Source organism: Rattus norvegicus, chromosome 12 (assembly GCF_036323735.1).
Source record: "Rattus norvegicus strain BN/NHsdMcwi chromosome 12, GRCr8, whole genome shotgun sequence".
NCBI lineage: Eukaryota > Metazoa > Chordata > Mammalia > Rodentia > Muridae > Rattus > Rattus norvegicus.
Window position 1 is genome coordinate 7,815,469 of NC_086030.1, and position 25,553 is coordinate 7,841,021.

Below are 25,553 nucleotides of genomic sequence, written 5' to 3' on the forward strand. Positions count from 1 at the left end.
GAGTTTCAATCTTGGACTTGCAAAAAATGTGAAAGGAGAGAACTGATCTCCCACAGTTGTCTTCTTGTTTCCACGTGTGTGCCATGTGTGTTGTGGTGGATTGAATAAGAATAGCTCCCTTGGAAATGCAAATCAAAGCAACCTTGAGATTTCACCTCAGAGCAGTGAGAATGGCTAAGATCAAAAACTCAGGTGACAGCAAATGCTGGCGAGGATGTGGAGAAAGAGGAACACTCCTCCATTGTTGGTGGAATTGCAGACTGGTACAACCATTCTGGAAATCAGTCTAGAGGTTCCTCAGAAAATTGGACATTGAACTACCTGAGGACCCAGCTATACCTCTCTTGGGCATATACCCCAAAGGTGCCCCAACATATAAAAAAGACACGTGCTCCACTATGTTCATAGCAGCCTTATTTATAATAGCCAGAAGCTGGAAAGAACCCAGATGCCCTTCAACAGAGGAATGGACACAGAAAATGTGGTATATCTACACAATGAATATTACTCAGCTGTCAAAAACAATGACTTTATGAAATTCATAGGCAAATGGATGGAACTGGAAAATATCATCCTGAGTGAGGTAACCCAATCACAGAAAAAGACACGTAGTATGCCCTCATTGATAAGTGGCTATTTGCCCAAATACTTGAATTGCCCTAGATACACAGAACACATGAAACTCAAGACAGATGATCAAAGTGTGAATGCTTCACTCCTTCTTTAAATGGGGAACAAGAATACCTTTGGTAGGGAATAGGGAGACAAAATTTAAAACAGAGGCAGAAGGAAAACCCATTCAGAGCCTGCCCCACATATGGCCCATACATATACAGCCACCCAGTGAGACAAGATGGATGAAGTAAAGAAGTGCAGGCCGACAGGAACTGGATGTAGATCTCTCCTGAGAGACATAGCCAGAATAGAGCAAATACATAGGCGAATGCCAGCAACAAACCACTGAACTGAAAATGGGACCCCCGTTGAAGGAATCAGAGAAAGGACTGAAAGAGCTTGAAGGGGCTTGAGACCCCATATGAACAACAATGCCAAGCAACCAGAGCTTCCAGGGACTAAGCCACTACCCAAAGACTATACATGGACTGACCCTGGGTTCCTACCTCATAGGTAGCAATGAATATCCTAGTAAGAGCACCAGTGGAAGGGGAAGCTCTTGGTCCTGCCAAGACTGAACCCCCAGTGAACGTGATTGTTTGGGGTAGGGCGGTAATGGGGGAGAATGGGGAGGGAAACACCCATATAGAAGGGGAGTGGGAGTTGTTAAGGGGATGTTGGCCCGGATACCGGGAAAGGGAGTAACAATCGAAATGTAAGTAAGAAATACTCAAGTTAATAAAGAAAAAAATTAAAAAAAAAAAAAGGAATAGCACCCTTGGCTCATATATTTGGATACTTGGTCATCAGTGAAAGACAGACTTCAGAAGGATTAGAAGGCATGGTCTTGTCAGAGGTAGTGTGTCATGGGGAGTTGGGGGGGGTGAGGGGTAGAGGCTTTGAGGCTTTCAAAAGCCAAAGTCAGGCCCAGTGGCTCTCTTCTTGTCTGCAGATCCAGATGTAGAACTCTGAGCTATTTCTTCAACACTTTGACTCCATTTGCCACCTGGCAGCCTACTGTGATGATAATGTACTAAACAGCTGAAGTTAAGCTCTAACAAGTGCTTTCTTTTATAGTAGTTTTCAAAGTCAGTGTGGATTGTCACAGCGGTAGATCGATGACCAAGCAGGTAATAACAGGACAGGGATGTTGCTGTGACTGGGCTGATCATGTTTATTTTAGGAATGTGGGAGACTTTTGGATTTTGGACCAGAATAGTGGTTGGATGATTTAAGTGGGGCTTAATGTGCTATCTTTTTTAGAGCATGGAAGACAGTGGTGGATACAGCAATGTAGATTATGATGGCTCAAGAGGCTTCACAGGAGAAGAATATTACTAACTAGCCTAGAGATTTTTCTCATGATATTTTGGAGAAGAATGTGGCAGCTTTCTGGCTTTGTCCAAGAAAGAAAGAAAGAAAAAAGAAAGGAAGAAAGAAAGAAAGGAAGGAAGAAAGAAAGAAAGGAAGGAAGAAAGAAAGAAAAATTATCTAAGGCTAAATTGAAGAAATTTAGATTAATAGCACTGGTAGAGGATATTTCAAGACAATTTAGGATTGAGTGCTGCATGGTTGTTGTGGTCACCTTTATGCAGATCTATAACGAAAAGGACCAATTTGAGCAAACCAAAATGTATGGGTTGAGTAGGTTATAAACACCTGAAAATGTAATGGAGATAAGACCAGTGTTCCAGGAGATAATACATTTAAAGAAAAGCCAGATGCTAAATAAATAAAGGGGGTGGTAACCTCAGGGAAATATCTCACCCAGCTAAGCTTCCAAATTGTGGAAAGAAATGAAAGAAAAGGTTAAGCAGTGAAAGAAAACCATTGACGACAGAAAGCCAATTAAAATTGTAGTTATATGAGGGGGCCATGTTTCAGTCCCCAGCAAATAGTGGAATGGTAGCAGTTTCATCAAAATGGTTCTGTATTTAGAGTGAAGAATCCATGAAAGGAGCTCTGGAGTCTTCCTCCATAGCTAAGTAAATTATCAGGATTATTTTAGCGGTATCCCTGAACTGAGACCCAAAGAGACCATTGAGTGAAGCTGTGAAGGTGAAGTTCAGATTATGTTGGAGATCCTGAGATATTGGAAATGACACAGTTGTGGGATATCTTCTGACCAGGTGTGGGAGGAGTTCAAGAGGGAGACATTATTGTAGACATATTGTGCTTTGCTCTGGAATTACCTGTATTTTGATGCTAATTCCACTGCCCCAAGGACAGCTGCTTAGTCATGTACTCAGGACTCAGGTGACTTCACTAGAAACTTCTCCCCATTTAATTTGTAAAATACAGGTGAGGGCTGGTGCAGGATAGAACGAGGCCTGTCATTGGATGAGAAGGAAGGATGGGCAGGAGAAAAAGCTTAAGGGAAGAGGAGGAGATAGGAGGAGAGGCCAGGGAAGCTGGGGAGACAACATGGAAGCTGATGTTAAGATTCCACGCTGCACCTGTACAGGGTGTAATGAATTTTTTTCTGATGCATTCAATTTTTTTCCACTTCTTTCCATCTTTATTAAGTTGGCAATTTCTTATTTACATTTCAAAAGTCATTTCCATTCCCGGTTTCCAGGCCAACATTCCCCTAACCCTTCCCTCTCCCCTTCTATACGGATGTTCCCCTCCCAGTCCTCCCACCATTACCTAACTCCCCCCAAGAATCCCTATCATTGGGGATCCAGCCTTGGCAGGACCCAGGGCTTCCCCTTCCACTGGTGCTCTTACTAGGCTATTCATTGCTACCTATGAGGTCAGAGTCCAGGGTCAGTCCATGTATAGTCTTTAGGTAGTGGCTTAGTCCCTGAAAGCTCTGGATGCTTGGCATTGTTGTACATATGGGGTGTCGAGCCCCTTCAAGCTCTTCCAGTTCTTTCTCTCATTCCTTCAATGGGGGTCCCACTTTCAGTTCAATGTTTTGCTGCTTGCATTCGCCTATGTTCCTGCCGTATTCTGGCTTTGTCTCCCAGGGGAGATCTACACCTGGATCTTGTCAGCCTGCATTTCTTTGCTTCATCCACCTTATCTAGTTTGGTGGCTGTATATGTATGTGCCATGTAAGGGTCAGGTTCTGAATCGACCTTCTGGCTCTGCTCTAAACGTTGCCTCCCTACCCCCTCCTAAAGGTATTCTTGTTCCCATTTTAAAGAAGGAGTTAAGCATCCTAATTTGGTCATCCTTCTTGAGTTTCATTTGTTCTGTGCATCTAGGGTAATTTGAGCATTGGGTATAATATCCACTTATCAATGAGTGCATACCATGTGTGCTTTCTGTGATTGGGTTACCTCGGTGTGGATGATATTTTCCAGTTTCATTCATTTGCCAATGAATTTCATAAAGTCATTGTTTTTGATAGAGGTGTAGTATTCCATTGTGTAGATGTACCATATTTATTTTCTGTATCCATTCCTCTGTTGGAGGGCATGTGGGTTCTTTCCAGCTTCTGGGTATTATAAATAAGGCTGCTACAAACATAGTGGAGCATGTGTGTTTGTTATATGTTGGGGCATCTTTTGGGTATATGCCCAAGAGAGGTATAGCTGGTACCTCAGGTATTTCAATGTCCAATTTTCTGAGGAACCTCAAGATTGATTTCCAAAATTGTACCAGTCTGCAATCCTACTATCAGTGGAGGAGTGTTCCTCCTTCTCCATGGCCTTACCAACATCTGCCGTTTCTGGAGTTTTTAATCTTAGCCATTATGACTGGTGTGAGGTGGAATCTCAGGGTTGTTTTGATTTCCATTTCCCTTGTGAATAAAGATGTTGAACAATTCTTTAGGTGTTTCTCAGCCATTCGACATTCCTCAGCTGTGAATTCTTTGAATAGCTCTGAACCACATTTTTAATAGGGTTATTTGTCTCCCTACAATCTAACTTCTTTGATTCTTTGTATATTTTGGATATAAGCCCTCTATCAGTTGTAGGATTGGTAAAGATCTTTTCCCAATCTGTTGGTTGCCGTTTTGTCAGAACAACAGTGTCCTTTGCATTATAGAAGCTTTGCAGTTTTGTAAGACCCCATTTGTTGTGGCCTGTTTTATGACTGATTATGTGGTCAGTTTTGGAGAAAGTACCATGAGGTGGTGAGAGGAAGGTATATCCTCTCGTTTTAGGATAGGATGTTCTATAAATATCTGTTAAATCCATTTGGTTCATGACTTCTCTTAGTCTGTCTATGTCTCTATTTAATTTCTCTTTCCATGATCTGCCCATTGATGGGATTGTGGTTTTGAAATCTCCTCCTATTATAGTGTGAGGTGCTATATGTGGTTTGAGATTTTTTTTATGGTTTCTTTTATGTATGTAGGTGCCCTTGTATTTGGAGCATAGATATTTAGGATTGAGAGTTCATCTTGGTGGATTTTTTCTTTGATGAATATGAAGTGTCCTTCCTTATCTTTTTTGATGAGTTTTTATTGAAAATCAATTTTATTTGATATTATAATGGCCACTCCAGCTTGCTTCTTCAGGCCATTTGCTTGGAAAGTTGTTTTCCAGCCTTTTACTCTGAGGTAGTGTTTGTCTTTGTCTCTGAGGTGTGTTTCCTGTAGACAGCAAAATGCTGGGTCCACATTGCATATCAAGTTTGTTAATCTGTGTCTTTTTATTGGGGAATGGAGTCCATTGATCTTTAGAGATATTAAGGAATAGTGATTGTTGCTTCTTGTTATCTTCATATTTGGAGGTTAGATTATGTTTTTGTGCTTGTCTTCTCTTTGTTTTGTTATGAAATGATTAGGTTCTTGCTTTTTCTAGGCTGTAGCTTGCCTCCTTGTGTTTGGCTTTACCATTTATTTTCCTTTGTAGGATTGGATTTGTAGAAAAATATTGTGTAAATTTGGTTCTGTCATGGAATATCTTGGTTTCTCTATCTATGTTAATTGAGAGTTTTCCTGGATACAGTAACCTGGGCTGGCATTTGTGTTCTCTTAGGGTCTGTATGACATGTGTCCCAGATCTTCTGGCTTTCAAATCTCTGGTGAGAAATCTGGTGTAATTCTGATTCGTCTGCCATTATATGTTACTTGACCCTTTTCCCTTACTGCTTTTAATATTCTTTCTTTGTTTTGTGCATTTGGTGTTTTGACTATTATGTGACGGGAGGAGTTTCTTTCCTGGTCCAATCTATTTGGAGTTCTGTAGACTTCTTGTATATTTATGGACATCTCTTTCTTTAGGTTAGGGAAGCTTTCTTCTATGATTTTGTTGAAGATATTTACTGGTCCTTTGATTTGGGAGTCTTCACTCTCTTCTATAACTATTATCCTTAGTTTGATCTCATTGTGTCCTGGATTTTCTGTATGTTTTGTGCCAGTTGCTTTTTCTGTTTTACATTATTTTTGACAGTTGTGTCGATGATTTCTATGGAATCTTCTGCCTCTGAGATAATCTCTTCTATCTCTTGTATTCTGTTGGTGATGCTTGTATCTACGACTCCTTTTCTCTTCCTTTGGTTTTCTATATCCAGGGTTGTCTCCCTTTGTGCTTCCTTTATTGTTTCTATTTCTATTTTCAATTCCTTCACCTGTTTGATTGTGTTTTCCTGTAATTCTTTCAGGTATTTTTGTGTTTCCTCTCTAAGGGCTTCTACTTGTTTACTTGTGTTTTCCTGCATTTCTCTAAGGGAGTTCTTTATATCTTTCTTGAAATCCTCCATCATCATGATCAAATGTGATTTTAAATCTAGATTTTGCTTTTCTGGTGTGTTTGGCTGTTCAGTGTTTGCTTTGGTGGAAGAATTGGGCTCTGATGATGCCATGTAGTCGTGTTTTCTGTTGTTTGTTTTCCTGTGCTTGCCTCTTGCCATCAGGTTGTCTCTGGTGTTACCTTGTTCTGATATTTCTGACAGTAGCTATAGGCCTGTGTGTCAGGAGTGCTGTAGACCTTTTTTCCTGTTTTCTTCCAGCCAGTTATGGGAACAAAGTGTTTTGGTTCCAGGTGTGAAGTTACTCCTGTCCACTGGAATTTGCTATTCCTGTGGGTGTGTATCCCGAGTCCACCAGGCAGGTCACTTGAAGCAGAAAAGTTGGTCTTACCCCTGTTCTCAGGCCTGAAGTCACTCCTTGGGGCTGTGTTTCGGCTCCCCGTGAGAGCAACAACCAGAAGAGCCTGCCCCTACTTCTGGGCCTCTGTGTGAAGGGGGCTCTGATGATGCTAGGTGTTTTCTTCTAGAGTCAGAAATGTGGGCAGAGAGTAGTCTCCTTTGGCTTTCCAGGTATATCTGCCCCTCTGAAGGTCTAGCTCTCCTTCCTATGGGATTTGGGTGCAGGGAACTGTTTGATCAGGCCTGTTTAGATCCAGACTCAGTCTGGACCGCAGGGCTCCTGCAGCTTGATTTCCCCTATCTTCCTGTTCCCAGAGGCCCTATGCAGTTTCTTCTTGGGCCAGGGATGTGGGCAAAAGTGGAGAGAAGTGGTGGTCTCTCCTGCCCTCCCGTCAGGATTGCACACATATCTGGGCAATGAGCTCTCTCTCCCATGGGGTATGGGAGCAGGGAGCTGTGGGCTGGGATCAGCGAGGTTTGTTATGAATGTTCTTAAGGGATGGATGTTGTATGTTTAGGTGGGCAATTATATCTTATCAATTAGATCAAAGGTTATTGTGTTGTGTGTTCTTTCACGTAGCAATTTAAGTGTAAAAGAATGAGTGATGGTTGGAGAGTCTGGGCTGCCACAGAATTGGGATGTGTGCTTCTGACATGGAATTCTGCCCTGGGAACTGGATGGGTAGAGAGATTGTTGCTAGCTCAGAGGGAGGCCTTCAGCTGTGTGATATGGGATGGGGCAGAATGGGTGTGATGTTTTGCTGACTGAGATTAAGATATATATCAGATATCCCGGGGCAACACAGTGCCACACCCAGAGCAAGTAAAAAGAGTTTTATTTTTTCAAAATTTTACAACAACAGAGACAACAAAGCTGGCAGGAGCTGGAAGTACTTAAAGATGGTTTGACTTCAGAAATGGGGATGCAGAATTTGGTTTGCCCTGCTTGTTTTTGGTTTTGCACTGATCCAGTATTTCTTGACTTTGGTCCTTTTCTTCTCTTTTGAAACGCTAAAGCATGTTTTGTGTCATTTTATGTGGGAAGTATGTGATCAGTATTTTTACTTATATTTTAGTGGGTGTTGCAATTAAGAGATTGCCTTGAGTTTCAGGAGAGACTTTGAACTTTGGATTTTAAACAGTATTGAGGCTGTTATAGAGCTGTTATGTGAACTTTGAAAATTGGACTAACCGCACATTGAAATACAATATGGCCTCTGTCCTGTGTGTGGGGCCTGGTAGAGAATGGAATCTTTGCTCTGGAGAACATTTTTCACCTAAACCTGTGGAATTCAGCACTGTCGAATCAAGACTCCAGAATGAGGTAAAGAGTGGTTTCCTTCGAAACAGATGAAAACTATTTTTAGATACCTCTTTGAGTCTGAGGGAGTTGAAAGCTGCCTATGTTTTGAGCCTGGATGGAAGTGTGAGAGGTCTAAGAGTGAGGGTAGCATGTTTGTCCTTCTTCCCTCTTCCACCAGAGATATTTGAAGATCTGTCACCCTTGACCATATCCAGAGATATCTGGAGAAACTTCCACTAGGGCAACATAATATTTATCTGTCTCATTCCAAATTCCCCACCAGCTCCTCCCAGTATATAAAAGAGAGGAATTTTAGCTACTATCACAGTCAAATCACTTCTGCCAATCACCTTTTGTGTACTGAAACCTCGATGAGAGTGTGAATGAGAGTGTGAAACACCTAGTCATTCTTTGTGTGTTGTACATAACCTCAGAAGATACAGAGAGGAGCACTGATTAGTCCTCTTAAGCCCTGTGATAACAATCAAAGATATTTCTGAGAAGGCAATTTATTTGCAATAAAATTATTTTTAAAATAAGTTCATATTATGTAGCCCTGGCTGTCTTGGGATTTGTTATGAAAATCATGCTGGTTGTAAATTCAGACATCTGCTTATCTCTGCCTCCTGAATGAAGAAAGAAGGCGCACCACTAAACTTTGCTTAACATTCATTTTCTTATTAATAAACAACTTGGGCTAGGGAGATTGCTCATTGCGTAAAGTCTTTACAGTAATGGGAGAATCTGAGCTCAGTTGCCCTCAGTTCTCATAAAAATGGACTATTAGTTAGAAGTAGAGAATTTCTTCATACAGCACACACTTACCTGTCTCATTGGAAATTTCATTCTCTGGGCATGGAATGCAGTCAAAGCAACATATCCTTTTTCCTTCTGGGAGGGATTTTCTGAATCCAGGACCACAACTTTCACTGCATACAGACCTGGGAGTCTGAGGAAAATCACATATGTGTAGGTTATATTCTGATTTTTAACATCCTGGTCCATCCACATGGTCTCTCCCCCTTTTCCTTTTTTCCTCTCTCCCTAATTTTCTTTGGGAAAACCTGCTGGGATGGGAAGTCCTGCCCTATTCTTTTCTCCAAAGGCCATTGTCTGATTAGCTACTGGTAAACCAATCAGAGGTGATTTGAAATAATAATTATATAACATATAGTCTCGAGATGGTTGACCTTGCCATCCAGACTGCAACAAGATATCTGTTAATGGAAAGTAGCATCTGTATGTAGAGTGCACAAAACCATCCCCCAGCATTCACTATTGCTAAAGACACTCTATGTTGCAAAAATGGCAAGGAGATCCCTCAACTGGAACTGATATGAATTTGTATTCCCTGAAGACTAGCTTTCACAGTACCAAAAGATAGCATGTAAGCTTTCCAAGGAAGGTAGAAACCAACAGCCCTACCCAGCCATGATGCCTATGAACCACATCATCTCCCAGCATGACAGAATAACTCTAAGAGTGTAATAATGGTGTTGGATAGCTTTTTTTTGGTAACCAAAAGCTTCCTAAGTGCACTTAGACTTGTTAAATATTATGGAAATCATGCCTGGTATGGAAAGCAGATAAGTACTCAGTACTAGTGAAGTCATGTTTATTGGAGGAGAATCTCCAGCCACTAATATACTAAATCAGCAAAATCCTTAGCAACAATATAAAACGTTTACCCATATACCAAAGATAAGTGTAGCCTTCACCCCACATCAAGAAAATGTCTTTTTGCAATACTTGGAGACCACTACAGGAAATCACAAACAATCAAAATGCACAGCCATGGAGCCAGTACTAATGGATGGACAGATGCATCCCTAAAATACCATAACACATAGCGATCAAGATATATTGAGAAAGATGGGACAGACAGATTATAAAAGCCAGAGGATCAGAGTTTGCTGTGGGATTGTAGCTATTATTAATGTCAGAAACTACATCCATAATGTCTCACCAGTGTAACTGCCCAAAATGAGCAGAACAAGGAGGACACCAACAAATATGGTAAGCTGGATGGGGAAAAGGCATGTGATTTAACCCTTAATAAAGAATTACATGATAATAGAAATTGAGAAAATTAAAAAAAATCATTAGGTGTTACTTAAAAAAACTTACTTCATAAAAATGGAAAATATAAGTGGAATGGATGATTTTCTAGACAGATACCACATACCAAAGTTAAATCAAGATCAGGTAAATTATCTAAACAGTCTCAAAACCATAAAGGAAATAGAAACTGTCATTAAAAGTCTCGAAACGAACAAACAAGACAAAAAAAGAAAAGAAATAAAGAAATAAATGAAAACAAAAGAAAGAAAGAAAGAAAGAAAGAAGGAAAGAAAGAAAGAAAGAAAGCCAGCCCAGGGCTACATGGTTTTAGTGCAGAATTCTACCAGACTTTCAAGGAAGAGCTAAAACCAATGCTCCTCATAGAAGAGGCGGAAGGAGGATGGTAGAGGGGGTTTCCAGAGGGGAAACTGGGAATGAAGATAACACTTGAAATGTAAATAAATAAAATATCCAATAAAATTGCTGTAAAAATAGAAACAGAATAATGCTACATCATTCATACTTTTAGGCCATAGTTACCCTGATACCTAAACCATAAAGACTCAGCAAAGAGAACTTCAGACTAATTTTTCTTCTGAATATCAACATAAAAACTGAATAGAATTATAACAAAACGAAACCAAGAATACATCGAAAACACCATTCAGTATGATCAAGTAGGTTTCATCCCAAGGATGAATATACAGAAAACCATCAATATATTCCACTCTATAAAAAATCCAAGGGGGGGGGGAATCACATAATCATCACATTAGATGCTTAGAATGACTTCAACAAAATCCAACACTTCTTCATGTTAAAAGGCTTGGAGAGATCAAGAATTCTAGGCACACATCCAAATATAATAAACTGCAAGAGAATAGCCAGCATCAAATTAAATGGAGAAAAACTTGAAGTCATTCCACTAAAATCAGAGGCAAGACAAGACTGCCAACTTTCCCTATTTATTCAATATAGTACTTGAAGTTCTAGCTAGAGCAATAAGACAGCAAAAGGAGATCAAGGGGTTACAAATTGGAAAGGAGAGTCAGGTATTACCATTCTCAGATGATATAATAGTATACATATGTGAACCTCAAAATTCTCCCAGATAATTTCTACAGCTGATAATTTCAGTAAAGTTGCTTAATATAAAATTATCTCAAATCAGTATCCCTCCTTTATACATTGATGAATCGGCCAAGAAAGAAATTAGGGAAGCACCATAGTCACAAATAATATAAAACATCTTGGTGTAACTCTAATCAAACATGTGAAAGATCTGTATAACAAGAATTTCAAGTCCCTGTAAAACAAAATTGAAGAAGATATCAGGAGATGGGAAGATCTCCCATGCACATAAATTGGCAGTATTAACAGTGAAAATGGCCATCTTACTAAAAGCAACCTACAGATTTAATGCAATTCCCATCAAAATTCCAACACATTTTTAAATAGACCTTGAAAGAGCAATTCTCAACTTCAGGATCTAGAAAACAATCCTGAACAGTGAATAACTTTCTGGAGAAATCAGTATCCCAGACCTTGAGCTCTACTACAGAGCACTAGTAATAAAAGTGAATGGTATCATTATAGAAACAGGCAGGGTGATCAATGGAACTGACTGAAGTTCCTGAAATAAACCCACACACCAATGATCACTTGATTTTTGACAAAGTAGCCAAAACATATAAATAAAAAAAAGAAAGCATCTTCAACAAATGGTTCTAGTCTAGATATCAGATATGTAGAGAAATGCAAATAGATCCATAATTATTATCCTTTCACAAAATTCTAGTCCAAATGGATCAAGAACCTCAACATAAGCCTGGGCACACTAAATCTCACAGAAGAGAGAACTTGAGATCATTGGTAGAGGAGACAATTTCCTGAACAGTATACCAATCGCTCACACTATAAGATCAACAAGAAATAAATGGAACCTCATGAAACTGAAAAGCTTCTGTAAGGCAAAGGACACTGCCAACAAATCAAAGGGGCAGTGTACAAATTGGGAAATATCTTCAATAACCATACATCTGACAGAGGACTAATAACCAAAATATGAACTTAAGCATAAGAACTTAGACTCCAATAAACGAAATAGCTGAATTACAAAATGGAGTACAAAACTAAACAGAGGATTCTCAACAGGGGAATTTCTAATGGCCAAGAAACACTTAAAAATGTTCACCATCCTTAGTTAATGTGAATCAAGACAACTCTGAGATTCCACCTTACACCAATCAGAATGGCTAAGGCCAAAAGCTCATGCAACAGCACATTGTGGTGAGGGTGTGGAGAAAAGGGGAACACTCCTCCATTGTTGGTGGTATTATAAAGTTGTACAGAAATTCTGGAATTCAATCTTGTGGTTTCTTTGAAAATTGGAAATAGTTATACCTGAAGACCCAGCTATACTGCTCCTGGACATATACTCAAAAACTGTTACCCTATACTACAAGGATATGTGCTCTACTATGTTCATAGGAGACTTCTTCATAATAGCCAGAAATTGAAAACAATGGGGACATCCCTCAACCTAAGAATGGATAAAGAATATATGGTTCATTTGCACAATGAAATATTATAGTTATTTAGAATAAGGATGTGAATTTTGTAGGCCAATGAATGGAACTAGAAAATATCCTCCTGAGTGAGTTAACCCAGACCCAAAGACATGCATTGTATGAATTCACTGATATGTGGATATTAGCTAAAATGTACAGAATACCCATGATATACTCCACAAACCCAAAGAAGTTAAATAAGAAATGAGGCCTAAGAGAGAATGCTTGAATCTCACTTAAAAGGGGAACTAAATACTCATAAGAGGCAGAGGGAGCGAGGGATCTTAATGTGAGAGTGAATGGGGAGGAGAATGGGGGTAGAATTAGGTGTGGGGAGACACAGGAGACAGGTCTAGAGGACCAGAGATGTTGGGGGGTATGAGAATGGTGGGAATCTGTAGGAATTTCCAGAGATCTGGGATGGGCAGCCTCCAAGGAGTAAATATGAGTGACTTCAGCTGAGATGGGGACGTGGAACCTTAAGAGGCCACCTTCTGTAACAAGGCAGGATCTAGAATAGAGACAAACTCACCCACAAAACTTTCTACCCAAAATTTGTCCTATCTAAAAGAAATGCAGAGACAAAAACAGCAGAGACTGAATAAGCAGGGACAGAGTGGACAGCCTTGTCTAGTCCCTGATTTTAGTGGGATTGCTTCAACTTTCTTGTCAGTTAGTTTGATGCTGGCTACTGCTTTGCTCTCTATTGCTTTTACTATGTTTATTTATAAGTCTTGAATCCCTGATCTTTTCAAGACTTTTAAAATGAAGGGGTGTTGAATTTTGTGAAAGGCTTTCTCAGCATCTAATGAGATGATCATGTGGTTTTTTTCTTAGAGTTTGTTTACATAGTGGATTACATTGATGGATTTCCATATATTGAACCATCCCTTCATCTCTGTGATGAAGCCTACTTGATCATGGCAGATGATCATTTTTGATGTGTTCTTGGATTCAGTTTGTGAGAATCTTATTGAGTACTTTTGTGTTGATATTCATAAGGGAATTTGGTCTGAATTCTCTCTCTTTGTTGGGTCGTTGTGTGGTTTAGGTATAAGTGTAATTGTGACTTCATAGAAGGAATTGGTTAGTGCTCCTTCTCACTCTCTCCCTACTTATTCAATATATGACTCAAAGTCCTAGCCAGAGCAATCAGACCACAAAAGGAAGTCAAAAGGATACAAATGTGAAAGGAAAGTCAAATTTACACTATGTGCAGATGAAATGATAGTATAGTTAAGTGACCACAAAAGTTCCACCAGAGAACTACTAAGCCTGATAACCAACTCCAGCAAAGTGGCTGGGTATGAAATTAACTCAAACAAATTTGAAGCCTTCCTCTACTCAACGATAAACAGGCTAAGAAAAAAATTAGCGAAAGGACACACTTCACGATATTCACAAATACTATAAAATACCCCATTGTGACTCTAATCAAGTGGGTGATCTGTAGACAAAGAAATTTAAGTATCTGAAGAAAGAAATTGAAGATCTCAGAAGATGGAAAGATCTCCCATGCTCATGGATTGGCAGGATTTATATAGTAAAAATGGTCATTTTGCCAAAGGCAATCTACAGATTCAATGCATTCTCCATCAAAATTCCAACTCAATTCTTCATAGAGTTAGAAAGATCAATTTGTAAATTCATTTGGAATAATAAAAGCCCTAGGATAGTGAAAACTATCTTCAACAATAAAAGAACTTGGTTGGGGATTTGGATCAGTGGTAGAGCGCTTGCCTAGCAAGTGCAAGGCCCTGGGTTCGGTCCCCAGCTCTAAAAAAACAAACAAACAAAAAAAACCAATAAAAGAACTTCTGGAGGAATCACCATCCCTCATACGTACATCAAGCAGTATTACAGAGCAATAATGATAAAAATTGTATGGTATTGGTACAGAGACAGACAGATAGATCAATGGAGTGGAATTGAAGATCCAGTAGAATTGAACCTACACACCTATGGTCACTTCATCTTTGACAACGTAGCAAAAACCATCCAGTGGATAAAAGATAGCATTTTCAACAAATGGTAGATCAGCATGTAGAAGAATGCAAATTGCCCAATTCTTATCACCCTGTTCAAAGCTGAAATCCAAGTGGCTCAAGGACCTTCACATAATACCAGATACACTCAAACTAATAGAAGAAAATGTGGGGAAGTGTCTAGAACACATGGGCACTGGGGAAAATTTTCTGAACAAAGCACCAATGGCTTATGATCTAAGATCAATAATCAACAAATGTGACTTAATAAAACTGGGAAGCGGCAAGGCAAAGGACACTGTCATTAGGATAAAATGGCAATCAACAGATTGGGAAAAGATCTTTAACAATCCTACATCTGATACAGGGCTAATATCCAATATATCCAAAGACCTCAAGAAGTTAGACTCCAGTGAGTCCAATAACCCTATTAAAATTGGGTACAGAGCCAAACAAAGAATTCTTAGCTGAGGAATATCAAATGACTGAGAAGTACCTAAAGAAGTGTTCAACATTCTTAATCATCAGGGAAATGCAAATGAAAACAACCCTGAGATTTCACCTCACACCAGTCAGAATGGCTAAGAAGAAAACACAGGTGACAACAGATGCTGGCAAGGATGTGGAGAAAGAGGAACACTCCTCCATTGTTGGTGGGATTGCAAGCTGGTACAACCATTCTGGGAATCAGTTGGAGGTTCCTCATAAAATTGGACATTGCACTACCTGAGGACCCAGCTATACCAATGCTGGGTATACCCAAGAGATACTTCAACATACAACAAAGACACATGCTCCACTATGTTCATAGCAGCTTTATTTATAATATCCAGAAGCTAGAAAGAACCCAGATGTCCTTCAACAGAGGAATGGATACAGAAAATGTGGTACATCTACACAATGTAATACTACTCAGCTCTCAAAAACCATGACATTATGAAATTCATAAGCAAATGCATGGAAGTGGAAAATATCATCCTTAGTGAGGTAAACCAATCACAAAAAACCCCACACATGGTATGCACTCACTGAAGAGTGGATATGAGCCAAAAAGCTTGAATTACCCAAGATACAATCCATAGATTACATGAAGTTCAAGAAGAAGGACGACCAAAGAGCAGATGCTTCTGTCCTCCTTAAAAGGGGGAATAAAAATATTCATAGGAGGGGATATGGAGGGAAGGTTTGGAGTCGAGATTGAAGGAATGGCAATTCTGAGCATGTCCCAACTGGGGATCCAGCCCATATATAATTACAGCCACCAAAACTAGACAATATCAATGAAGCCATGAAGTACATGCTGACAGGAATCTGATATACCCATCTTCTGAGAGGCTCAGTCAGAGTGTGACAAATACAGATTTGAATGCTAGCAGCAAACCATTGAACTGAGAATGGGTTCCCTGTTAGAAGAATTAAAAAAGGAGTGAAGGAGCTGAAGAGCACCAGTGGAAGGGGAAGCCCTTGGTCCTGCCAAGACTGAACCCCCAGTGAACGTGACTGTTTAGGGGAGGGCAGTAGTGGGGGAAGGATGGGGAGGTGAACACCCATGGAGAAGGAGAGGGGGAGGGGCTAGGGGAATGTTGGCATGGAAACTAGGAAAGGGAATAACAATCGAAACATAAATAAGAAATACCCAAGTTAATAAAGATGAAAAAAAAATTAAGCCTAAAATGATCCTGATATAAAAGTTCCAGAAAATCTGAGAAACTATGAAAATACCAAATCTAAGAATGATAGGGATAGAAAGAGAAGTTTCCTAGCTCCAAGTCCTAGAATCTTTTCATCAAAATTGTAGAATGAAATTCCCCCAACCTAAAGAAAGAAATGTGTATAAACACACAACATACTTACAGAAAATCAATTAGATTGGACCAAAAATGTTTCTTCACACCGTATAATAATCAAAACACTAAGTGTGTAGAATGAAGAAAGAATATTAAAAGGGGCAAGGAAAAAGCCCAAGTAACAATCAAAGGCATCTATAAGAATTACACCAGACTTCTCAAAATAGACTCTTAAATCCTTATGAGCCTGGACAGATGTCTTGCAGTCTCTAAAAGACCATAAATGCCATTCCAGACTATTACACACAGCAAAAGTTTCAATCATTATAATGGAGAAAACATTGTATTACGAAACTAAATTTAAATGCTATTCATGCACAAATTCAGCCCTACAGAACATACCAGAATACCTTCCTGTTTTCCTGTCAATAAGTCCCCATTCCTTCCCCTCCCTTCCCCCATATGGATATTCTCCCTATATATCCCCGTTATTCCCCCCTACATATTCCACTTCAGTGTGTAGTGTATTAGTTTGGTTCACATAGAGCTGTTCAGCTTAACTTGTGGTAACACAACTATTGAGATAAATTCATACATGAAGTGCTTGCGAGACTCAGACAGCATCTTGCTACTTCCGTGGCCAGTTGGTGAGTCTTATGGTTCAGGATTGAACTACAGCTGCTGGTTTGTGCCTGGTGTCTGCCTATCTAGAATACTGGTCTGCATCTGCTGAGTCCTATTTGGCGTTTGCTATGGGAATGAACTGCTGAGAAAGAAGATCAAGCTCACCCCCAAAGAACTATTGCTCAGCAGGCCCACTTCATCCCTATCCTATAACGTTTCTCTTCCTCTACTTCTGCTGGCTGGTGGGCTAGAGGAGAGGTTGAACCCCTATTAAAAGTAGGCTGCAAAACATGTATGCCTACAAACTCCCCTTCATGTTAAAAGTCTTGGAGAGCTCAGAGACACAAAGTGCATACCAAAACATAATAAAGGCAATATGTAGTAAGATAATAGTCAACATAAAATTAAATGGAGAGAAACTTTAAGTGATTCACTAAAAGTGGGGTCATTACAAGGCTGTACACTCTTTATGTATTTATTCAATGTAGCACTTGAAGTTTTAGCTACAGAATAAGAACTAAAAGTTATCAAGAGTATACAAATTGAAAAGGAAGAAGTATTACTATTCTCATGTAATATGATAGTATACATAAATGTCCAGAAAAAATTTACCAGAGAACTATTATACCTAATAAACACCTTCAGCTGAGTGGCTAAACAAAAAAATATCTAAAAATGTCTATACCCTCATTTATACAAACAATGAATGAGCTGAGAAAGAAATTAGGGAAACAATACCCTTTGCAATAGCCACAAATAATATAAAATATCTTGGTGTATTTATAACCAAGCAAGTGAAAGATGAGTATGACAAGAACTTCACATCTAGAAGAAGGAAATTGAACAGGGTATCAGAAGATGAAAATATTTCTCATGCTTATGCATTGGTAGGATTAACATAGCAAAAATGACCATCAAACCAAAAAGTAATCTACAAATTAATGAAATTTGCATAAAAATTACAAAAAATTCTTTAAAGACCTTAAAATGCCAGTTCTCAATTTCATATGGCAAAACAAAAAACTCAAGATAGATAAAACAATCCTGTACAATAAAAGATGTGGAGATTTCACCATCTGATTTCAAGCCTTACAGATTAACGCTGTAATGTTTCAAGAGAAACAGTAAAATAAACAACATGGTATTGGCATAAAAACAGACAGTTTGAGCAATGCAGTAGAATTGACGACCTAGAAATAAACCCATACGTCTATGGACACTTGATTTTTTGATAAAGAAGCCAAATATGTACTAGGGAAAAAAGAGGGCATCTTCAACAAATGTTGTTTTAATTCTATATAACTGCATGTAGAAGAATCCAATTAGATTCATATTGATCACTTTGCACAGAATTCAAGCACAAGTGAGTCAAGGACCTCAACATAAATCAAGTTGTTCTAAATCTAAGAGAAGAGAAGTGTATCTTGAACATATTGGCAAGAGAGAGAACATCCTGAACAGTGCTCAGGCACTAAGATCAAGAATTCTTCTGTTACAGCAAAGGATGCTCTCAGTAGAACAAAATGTCAGCCTACAGAATGGGAGAAAAACTTTTATCAGTCCTACATCTGACAGAGGGCTGATATTCAAAAATATATGAAGAACTCAAGAGAGTGAACAGCAAACTAAATCAACCAATTTAAAATGGGGTACAGAAACTAGGCAGAATATTCTTAACAGACTAATGTCTAAACCCAAGGAGCACTATGAAATGCACAACATCCAGAGTCATCAGGAAAATGCAAATCAAAGCAACTCAGATTCAATCATTCAGATGTCAGAATGGTCGATTTTAAAAACACAAGTGATAGCTCAGGCTGGTGAGGATGTTGAGCAAAGAGAATACTACTACATTGCTGGTGAAAGTGCAAACTTGTACAGCCACTTTGGAAATCCATTCTGCAGCTTCTCAGAAAGTGGAGAAAATTTCTACTTGAAGACTTAGCTATGCCATTACAGGGAATATATACAAAAGATTCTCTACCATATCACAAGGACACTTTTTCAACTATGTTCATAGAAGCTTTATTTGCAATAGCCAGAGACTGGAAGCAATTTAGATGTACCTCAACTGAAGAATGAATAAAGAAAATGTAGTACCTTTACACAATGGAATAAAATTTTGCTATTAAAATCAGGGAAGTCATAATTTGCAGACAAATGGGTGAAACTAGAAAAGATCATTCTTACACTCCAGATGCGGAAAGGCACCCATGGTATGAACTCACTTATAAGCCATCAAATACAAGATAGCCATGGTAGAATCCATAGACACAAAGAAGCTAAGGAACAAGGAAACCTAAGGGGAGAGGTGTGCTTGAATCTCACTGAGAACGGGAAATACCATAGAGATGGATGGATTGAGGGAACTTGGTAGGAGACAGGGAGGGGAGGGTAACAGGAGGCATCAACTGTAGGGAGAAGAGAGGTAGAGAAGACTAGGAGAGGGAGCTGGTATTTGTAGTGAGGCGTAGGGGCATCTCTGGAAGAAGCAAAAACCTAGGAGAAAGGGAACTCCAGCAGTCTATGAGCATGAGCCTAGCCCAGGCTTTCAGCAGTAGTGGATATGGAACATGAAGTAGCTACTCCCTGTAACCAGCAATGACTACCAATGGAGGAATGGCGGCACCAACCCAGTCACAAAACCTCCAACCCACAACTTGTCCTGCCTACATGATGTGCAGAGATAAACTTGGAGCAAATATGAGGGAATGGCCAACCAATGATTGTTACAATTTGGGTCCCATGTCCTGAGAGAGAGCCCACCCATAACAATATTAAGGATATTCTGGTATATTTATGGACAGGAGCCTAACATAACTGTCATCTCAGAGCTGATTGGTAGAAACAGAAGCAGGGACCCTTAATATAGCATTAGCTAGAGCTAGGGAATCTTGTGGAAAAGAGCAAGAAAGGATTGAAGGAGCCAGAGCGGTCAAGGGCACCAGCAACTAAAAAATCATAAATGGAACAGACCTAGGAGCCCTACACATATGTAACAGATGTGCAGCTTTGTCTTCATGTGGGTCTCCTACAACTGCTTCGGGTTCTGTCTCTGACTCTGTTGCCTGCTTCTGAATTCCTTTCCTATAACTCAGCTGTCTTGTGTAGACTTAATAAAAGATGTGCTTAGTCCTACTACAACTTGATAGGCTCAGGCAGGTTGATATGTGTGGGAGTTTTCTCCTTCTCTCAGGAGAAAGGAAGAGGGAGATAGGAAGAGGCAGGCATTGGGAGGAGACTAGGGAGAGAAGTTTGGTCAGGATGCAATGTAAATTAATTTCTGAAAAAAGTTACAGAAAGAAAATGACATGAGTTTGAAAGCCCTATACTGGATATGCTAGAGATTTAGGGAAGACCAAGTATTATTATCCTTCTAACGGAACATACAAATAAAATGACTCCTAATAACACTGTGCCATAAAAGGGGTCAGTGCCTCACATAATCATCATCAGAGAAACTTCTTCCAGTGGATTGGACCACAGAGATCTATGATGGGACTATGTTTAAGGGTGAGAAAATTTGGAGCACACAGTTCTAAATATATCTTCATCAAATCCCTTCTATCAGGGTTTGGGATCTTTGTGCAAGAGGAGGTAGAGCAGTATCTCCAGACAAATTAGAACTGATGAACATAAGATATCCCAGAGTCTTTGTCAGCATGTCCAGGGATTGAATAGGTACAAGCCAAGCAGAATTTCAGTGCTGAGAGGGAAACCTGGCCAAGATGCTATCTCCAACTGATATCTGTAACTTAGTTTCACATAATGGAGTCTCATTGTGTATATTAACCACAATTAATGATAGCCCCAATGTCAAGCTGTAGATGGACAATAGTATTGTTGTAGACCTTTGTCTCTTATTGCTTTGTTTGAGCATTTATTTTGTCTCATTAGCCTTTGTTTATGTATTATGGTTTCTAATTTTGATTTCGTTTCTGTGTGCTTTGTTTGCCTGTGGGAGTTCCTTGTTATTTTCTTTTTAAACAATCTGTTTTATCCCATTTGTTTGGTATTCTAATGAAATTTTTTTCTTTCAGTGTGTTTTGATTATGGCTTCCCCTTGTCCAGCTCTCACTAATTCCTGTCCCTTACTTCTCCCATGTGAATATCCCCTTTCTGTCTTCATTAGGAAACAAAAATGTGTCTATGAAATAATAATAATGATGAATAATGATACAAAATTAAATAAAAGGAAACAAAATTTAAAATTACACAAACAGAAGAAAAAAGCCAAATATAAAGCACATGAAACGACCCCCCTCCCCACAGACACACACACTGACACTCATACATATATGATGGCAGACAGGATTCTCATAAAAACACAAAAAAACCCATATGGTAGCATTAACAAAATGTCCTGTCACAACATTAAGAGACAATGAACTTCCAAAGATGCCACTGAGTAATTTTTGTTGGCTTTCTACTGCTTGGCATGCACAGACATTCCTTTTCACCTGATGGGTGTCTACCAACGTGAGATGAGCTGTCTGATGCATTGGCATGACTTTTGTAGCAGTAGGCTGCAAGAGCCAAGAGGGACAGGGTCAAAGCAGGCATGAAGAGACAGTTACTAGAGTACATGTGCCAAGAAGACATGTGGTGGAGCAGATGGAAGAGAATCAACCGCAGAGGAGTTTCCACTCTTTCATGTTAGGATACCAGCAGCCCAGTCCAATAATAAACAACAAACATGAATCAGTAACAGTAGCTCAGTCCAGCAGAAACTGCAAAGCTCTACCAATCAGCAGATAAGGCAAGAATCAAATACCATGTGAAATTCTTTGTCACATTCCTCTCTATGAAATGGAGACCAGCAAAGATCAGTGAAGACCAGTGAAGACCAGCAAGGACCAGTAAAGTTCGGTGAAGACCAGTGAAGACCAGCAAAGACCAGTGAAGACAAGTGACATATTGACTCAGATATACTACTTTGTACCTTGGAGTACAGATATACTCCAAAGAGTTTAACATGAAAGGTGATCCAAATTCCTTCTTGCATGCATGCTAAATAATTGAAATTGGAAATACAGTGGATTCTAAGCTAGAGAACAGAAGAGTGTAAACTGTACAGTCAAACATGACCTGTTCATTGGTAAAAGTGAGGCATTGAATTCTCTCACTTTACATATGTTGGTTCCCTTGTGTTTGAAACATAGATGTTAAGAATTGATATATCATTTTTGTGGATTTTTTTCCCTTTGAAAACTGTCTCCTCTTTCGGTTAATTTTGGTTTGAAGTTTCTTTTTATTGTTACATTTCCCTTCCTAATAAAGTTACAGATTTACATTTAATAAAGGAAGCCTGATTATTCACAGGCTAGCATATTCAAGGTTACATAAATCACAACAATGTTTTTTTCCTTCTGAAAACATTTGAGGGTTGGGAACATCATTAAACCTAACTATTTTCCAGAGATTTGTGAAGGCCAAAGGCATTTCTGGGTTTCTTTTCAAATTTGTTGGCATTCCACAAGTCCTTCTTGAGAAATATCAGTGTTAGGTGTTCCCATGCCTGTGCCCACAAATTCATTATCTCTTCTCATGAGCTTAATTTAAACCCCAACATTGTAAGTTTGGGTATGTTGTGTATTCATTTTCATTGCAATCTAGAAACTCCTTAATTTCTTTCTTTTTGACTTATTGCTTCATTCAGTGGAGAGTTTCCAGTTTCTGTGAGTTTGTAAGTTCTCTGTTTTTTTCTGTTATTGTTGATATTTAGGTAGATAGGATGTAGGATATAAGAGTTTATTTCCATTTATTGAAATAAATGTTTTTTTTTTACCATTTATTGAGACTTGCTATAAGACTGAGAATGTCTTTTTGGAGAAAGTGTCATGAGGTCTTGAAAAGAAAATATATTCTTTTCTGTTTGGGTGGAATGCTCTGCAGATATCTGATAGGTTCACTTGGTTCATAACATACTTTAGCTTTAGTATTTCTATGTTTAGTTTTTGCCTAGATGGCCAGTTCATTGGTGAAAGTGAGACATTGAATTCTCCCACTTTACAACTGTTGGTGCCATTGTCTTTGAAACATAGATGTTAAGAATTGACACACCAATTTTGTGGATATTTTTCCTTTGATAACTGTCCCATGCTCTTTTGGTTATTATTGGTTTGAAGTCTCTCTTTTTTTTAGATATCAAAATTGCCACACCACTTTGATTTTCAGGTTCATTTACTCTAAATATTTTTTTTCAACCCTTTACCTTCAGGTAATGTCTATCCTTGATGCTAAATTTTGTGTCCTGCATGCAGCAGAAGGACAAATCTTGTTTTTGACTACGTTCTCTTTTTTCTAAAAAATTTCTATTAATATTGAGAGACCTCAGTGACCAATGATTGTTAATTGTTATTGTTGTTGTTGGTGTGTGTGTGTGTGTGTGTGTGTGTGAGTGTGAGTGTGTGTGTGTGTGTATCTGTGTGTGTACATGAGCATGTGCACATGAGTGCTGTGTGCTCTTCCCTACTCTTGGTTTTGTTGGTGCAAAATTATTTACTTTCTATGTTTTCTTGTATGGAGTTACCCTCTTTGGTTTGTATTTTTTCTTTTAGCACCTTTTTAAGGGCAGGGTTTGTGGATGTAGATAGTTTAAATTTGACTTTATCAGGGAATGTCTTATTTTCTCCATTTATGGTGATTGAAAGTTTGACGGGTACTGTAGTCTGAGCTGTGATCTCTTAGAGTCTGCAACACATCTTTCCGTGACCTTCAGGTATTTAGAATCTCCTCGGAGAAGTCAGTGAAATTCCAATATTTGGGCCTTTTATGTTACTAGATCTTTTGTCTCTCTAGATTCCAATATTGTTTTTTTGTCCTGTATGCTTAGTGTTTTGATTATTATGTGGTAAGGGAATTCTCTTTTGGTTTTCTGCATAAGAATATAGTGTATAAGGTACATCTTGTAGTTTTATAGACATCTCTTTCTTTAGGCTAGGAAATTTTTCTTTTATGGTTTTTGAGCTTCGATTCTTTTCCTTCCTCTATTCTTATTACTTGTATGTTTGGTCTCTTCATATTTTTCCAGGTTTCCTGGCTTTCAATATGCATGCTACCCTGTATATAGCCACAGAAACTAAGTAAATGGAAAGTGACTAGGAGGGAGATCCAGACATTATCCTGCACAATTAGATCAGTAGTATACGCAGCACTTATGAACAAAGTTTCTTCTTGCAGCATATGGGAACAGAGACATACAATTGGACAATCTGCAGAGAGTAATATACCTTAGGGTACTAAATCCTAGATGGGATTTCTCCGTTGAATTCCTATACCATCTATGGTGAAGGGAAGGCCAAAAGATTCTAAGAGCTGAAGAGAACAGATGACTTCGAGGAAACAGTTTCTTCCAGAGACAACATAATGATACACATATGAATTCACAGTGTCTGTTGGCAGCATGTACAGGATCAGATTAGGTTCAAGCCAGTCAGTGTCACAGCACTGAGAAGGAGAAGCAGATACAGTATGCTACCCCTAACCAAGAAGCTATCTGTAATTGATACCTGCTTGCAAAGGAAAAAGTAGTTTTCTTTGATAGAGTCTCATTAGATATATTAGTCACAGTTTGCATCTCATTACTATTTAAAAAATTATAGACAACACTTAAAATGTCAGTATATAAAACTGCAAAAACTGACATGCAAAAGAAAACATCAAGAAAATGGGTAATATAAAAAAGGATGTTAAATCTTTTCCTGCAAAATGTTTTGATCATGAATCTTTCATTTTCTAACAGCACTCAGATCTCCACCAACTCAACACTCACTCAATTCCATCCCTCTTCTTTCTGTTTAAGAAACAAGAAAACAAACCAGAAAACAAATATGCAACACACACACACACACACACACACACACACACACACACATGCACACACACACTAGCAAAAGACCAATATGACAATAAGGGCCCAAACAATAAAATATGTATAAAAATTAATTTTTAAAAAAATCTATATAAGTAGCACTGAGTTTCCTGGGTTTAGGGCCTGCCCTGAAGTGAGCCTCCACTGGAAGAAACTATTTTTTTCTTTATGACAGTGTGTCTCTTGCAGATAGCTTCTTGGGTTAGGGGTAGTGCAAGCAAGATGAGTCTTATTACATGTAGTTCAAAGTGTCACCATTATACCCAACTCACCTCTGTAATTTCGGTGGGCCATTCTATTATGTCCTCAGATAAAGATAATTGTTGATCAAGTGGACCATAAGGGGAGAATTGTCCAACTTTCACCTTAAGATGAAGACCTTCTGGAAAGTTCCAGTAGTTGAGAATATCATACTCTGCATTCAATTTCATTTTCTCATCCAAAGTAACTTGTTCTCCAGCGGGATTAGTAAACTGCATGTTCTTCAGAAAAGGGTGCAGCTAAAAAGGATAGATTATGCATTACCTTATGATTAAGTTAGTACCGGGGTGAAGATATTTAACCCAAGAGTTAGTGAAAGTCTCTTATTATGTAAATCTTTGAAGCATAAGGCAAATTTAAACAGGTATAAAAAGCATAGAACAAATGGCAGCATATGTATCTAATTGTGTAACATTTCTGAAAATG

At 38.8% G+C, this 25,553-nt stretch overlaps 1 protein-coding gene across 1 annotated transcript in view; it reads right to left on the reverse strand.

Moving 5' to 3' along the window:
* Positions 1-25,553, reverse strand: part of Vom2r59 (vomeronasal 2 receptor, 59) — a 63,348-nt gene that overhangs the window by 3,701 nt on the left and 34,094 nt on the right. Inside the window, exons 4-5 of the mRNA NM_001099466.1 lie at positions 25,139-25,366; positions 8,792-8,915 (exon numbers count right to left, since the gene is read on the reverse strand). Coding sequence (NP_001092936.1) covers positions 8,792-8,915; positions 25,139-25,366 — 352 coding nt within the window. The remainder of the gene's footprint in view (positions 1-8,791; positions 8,916-25,138; positions 25,367-25,553) is intronic.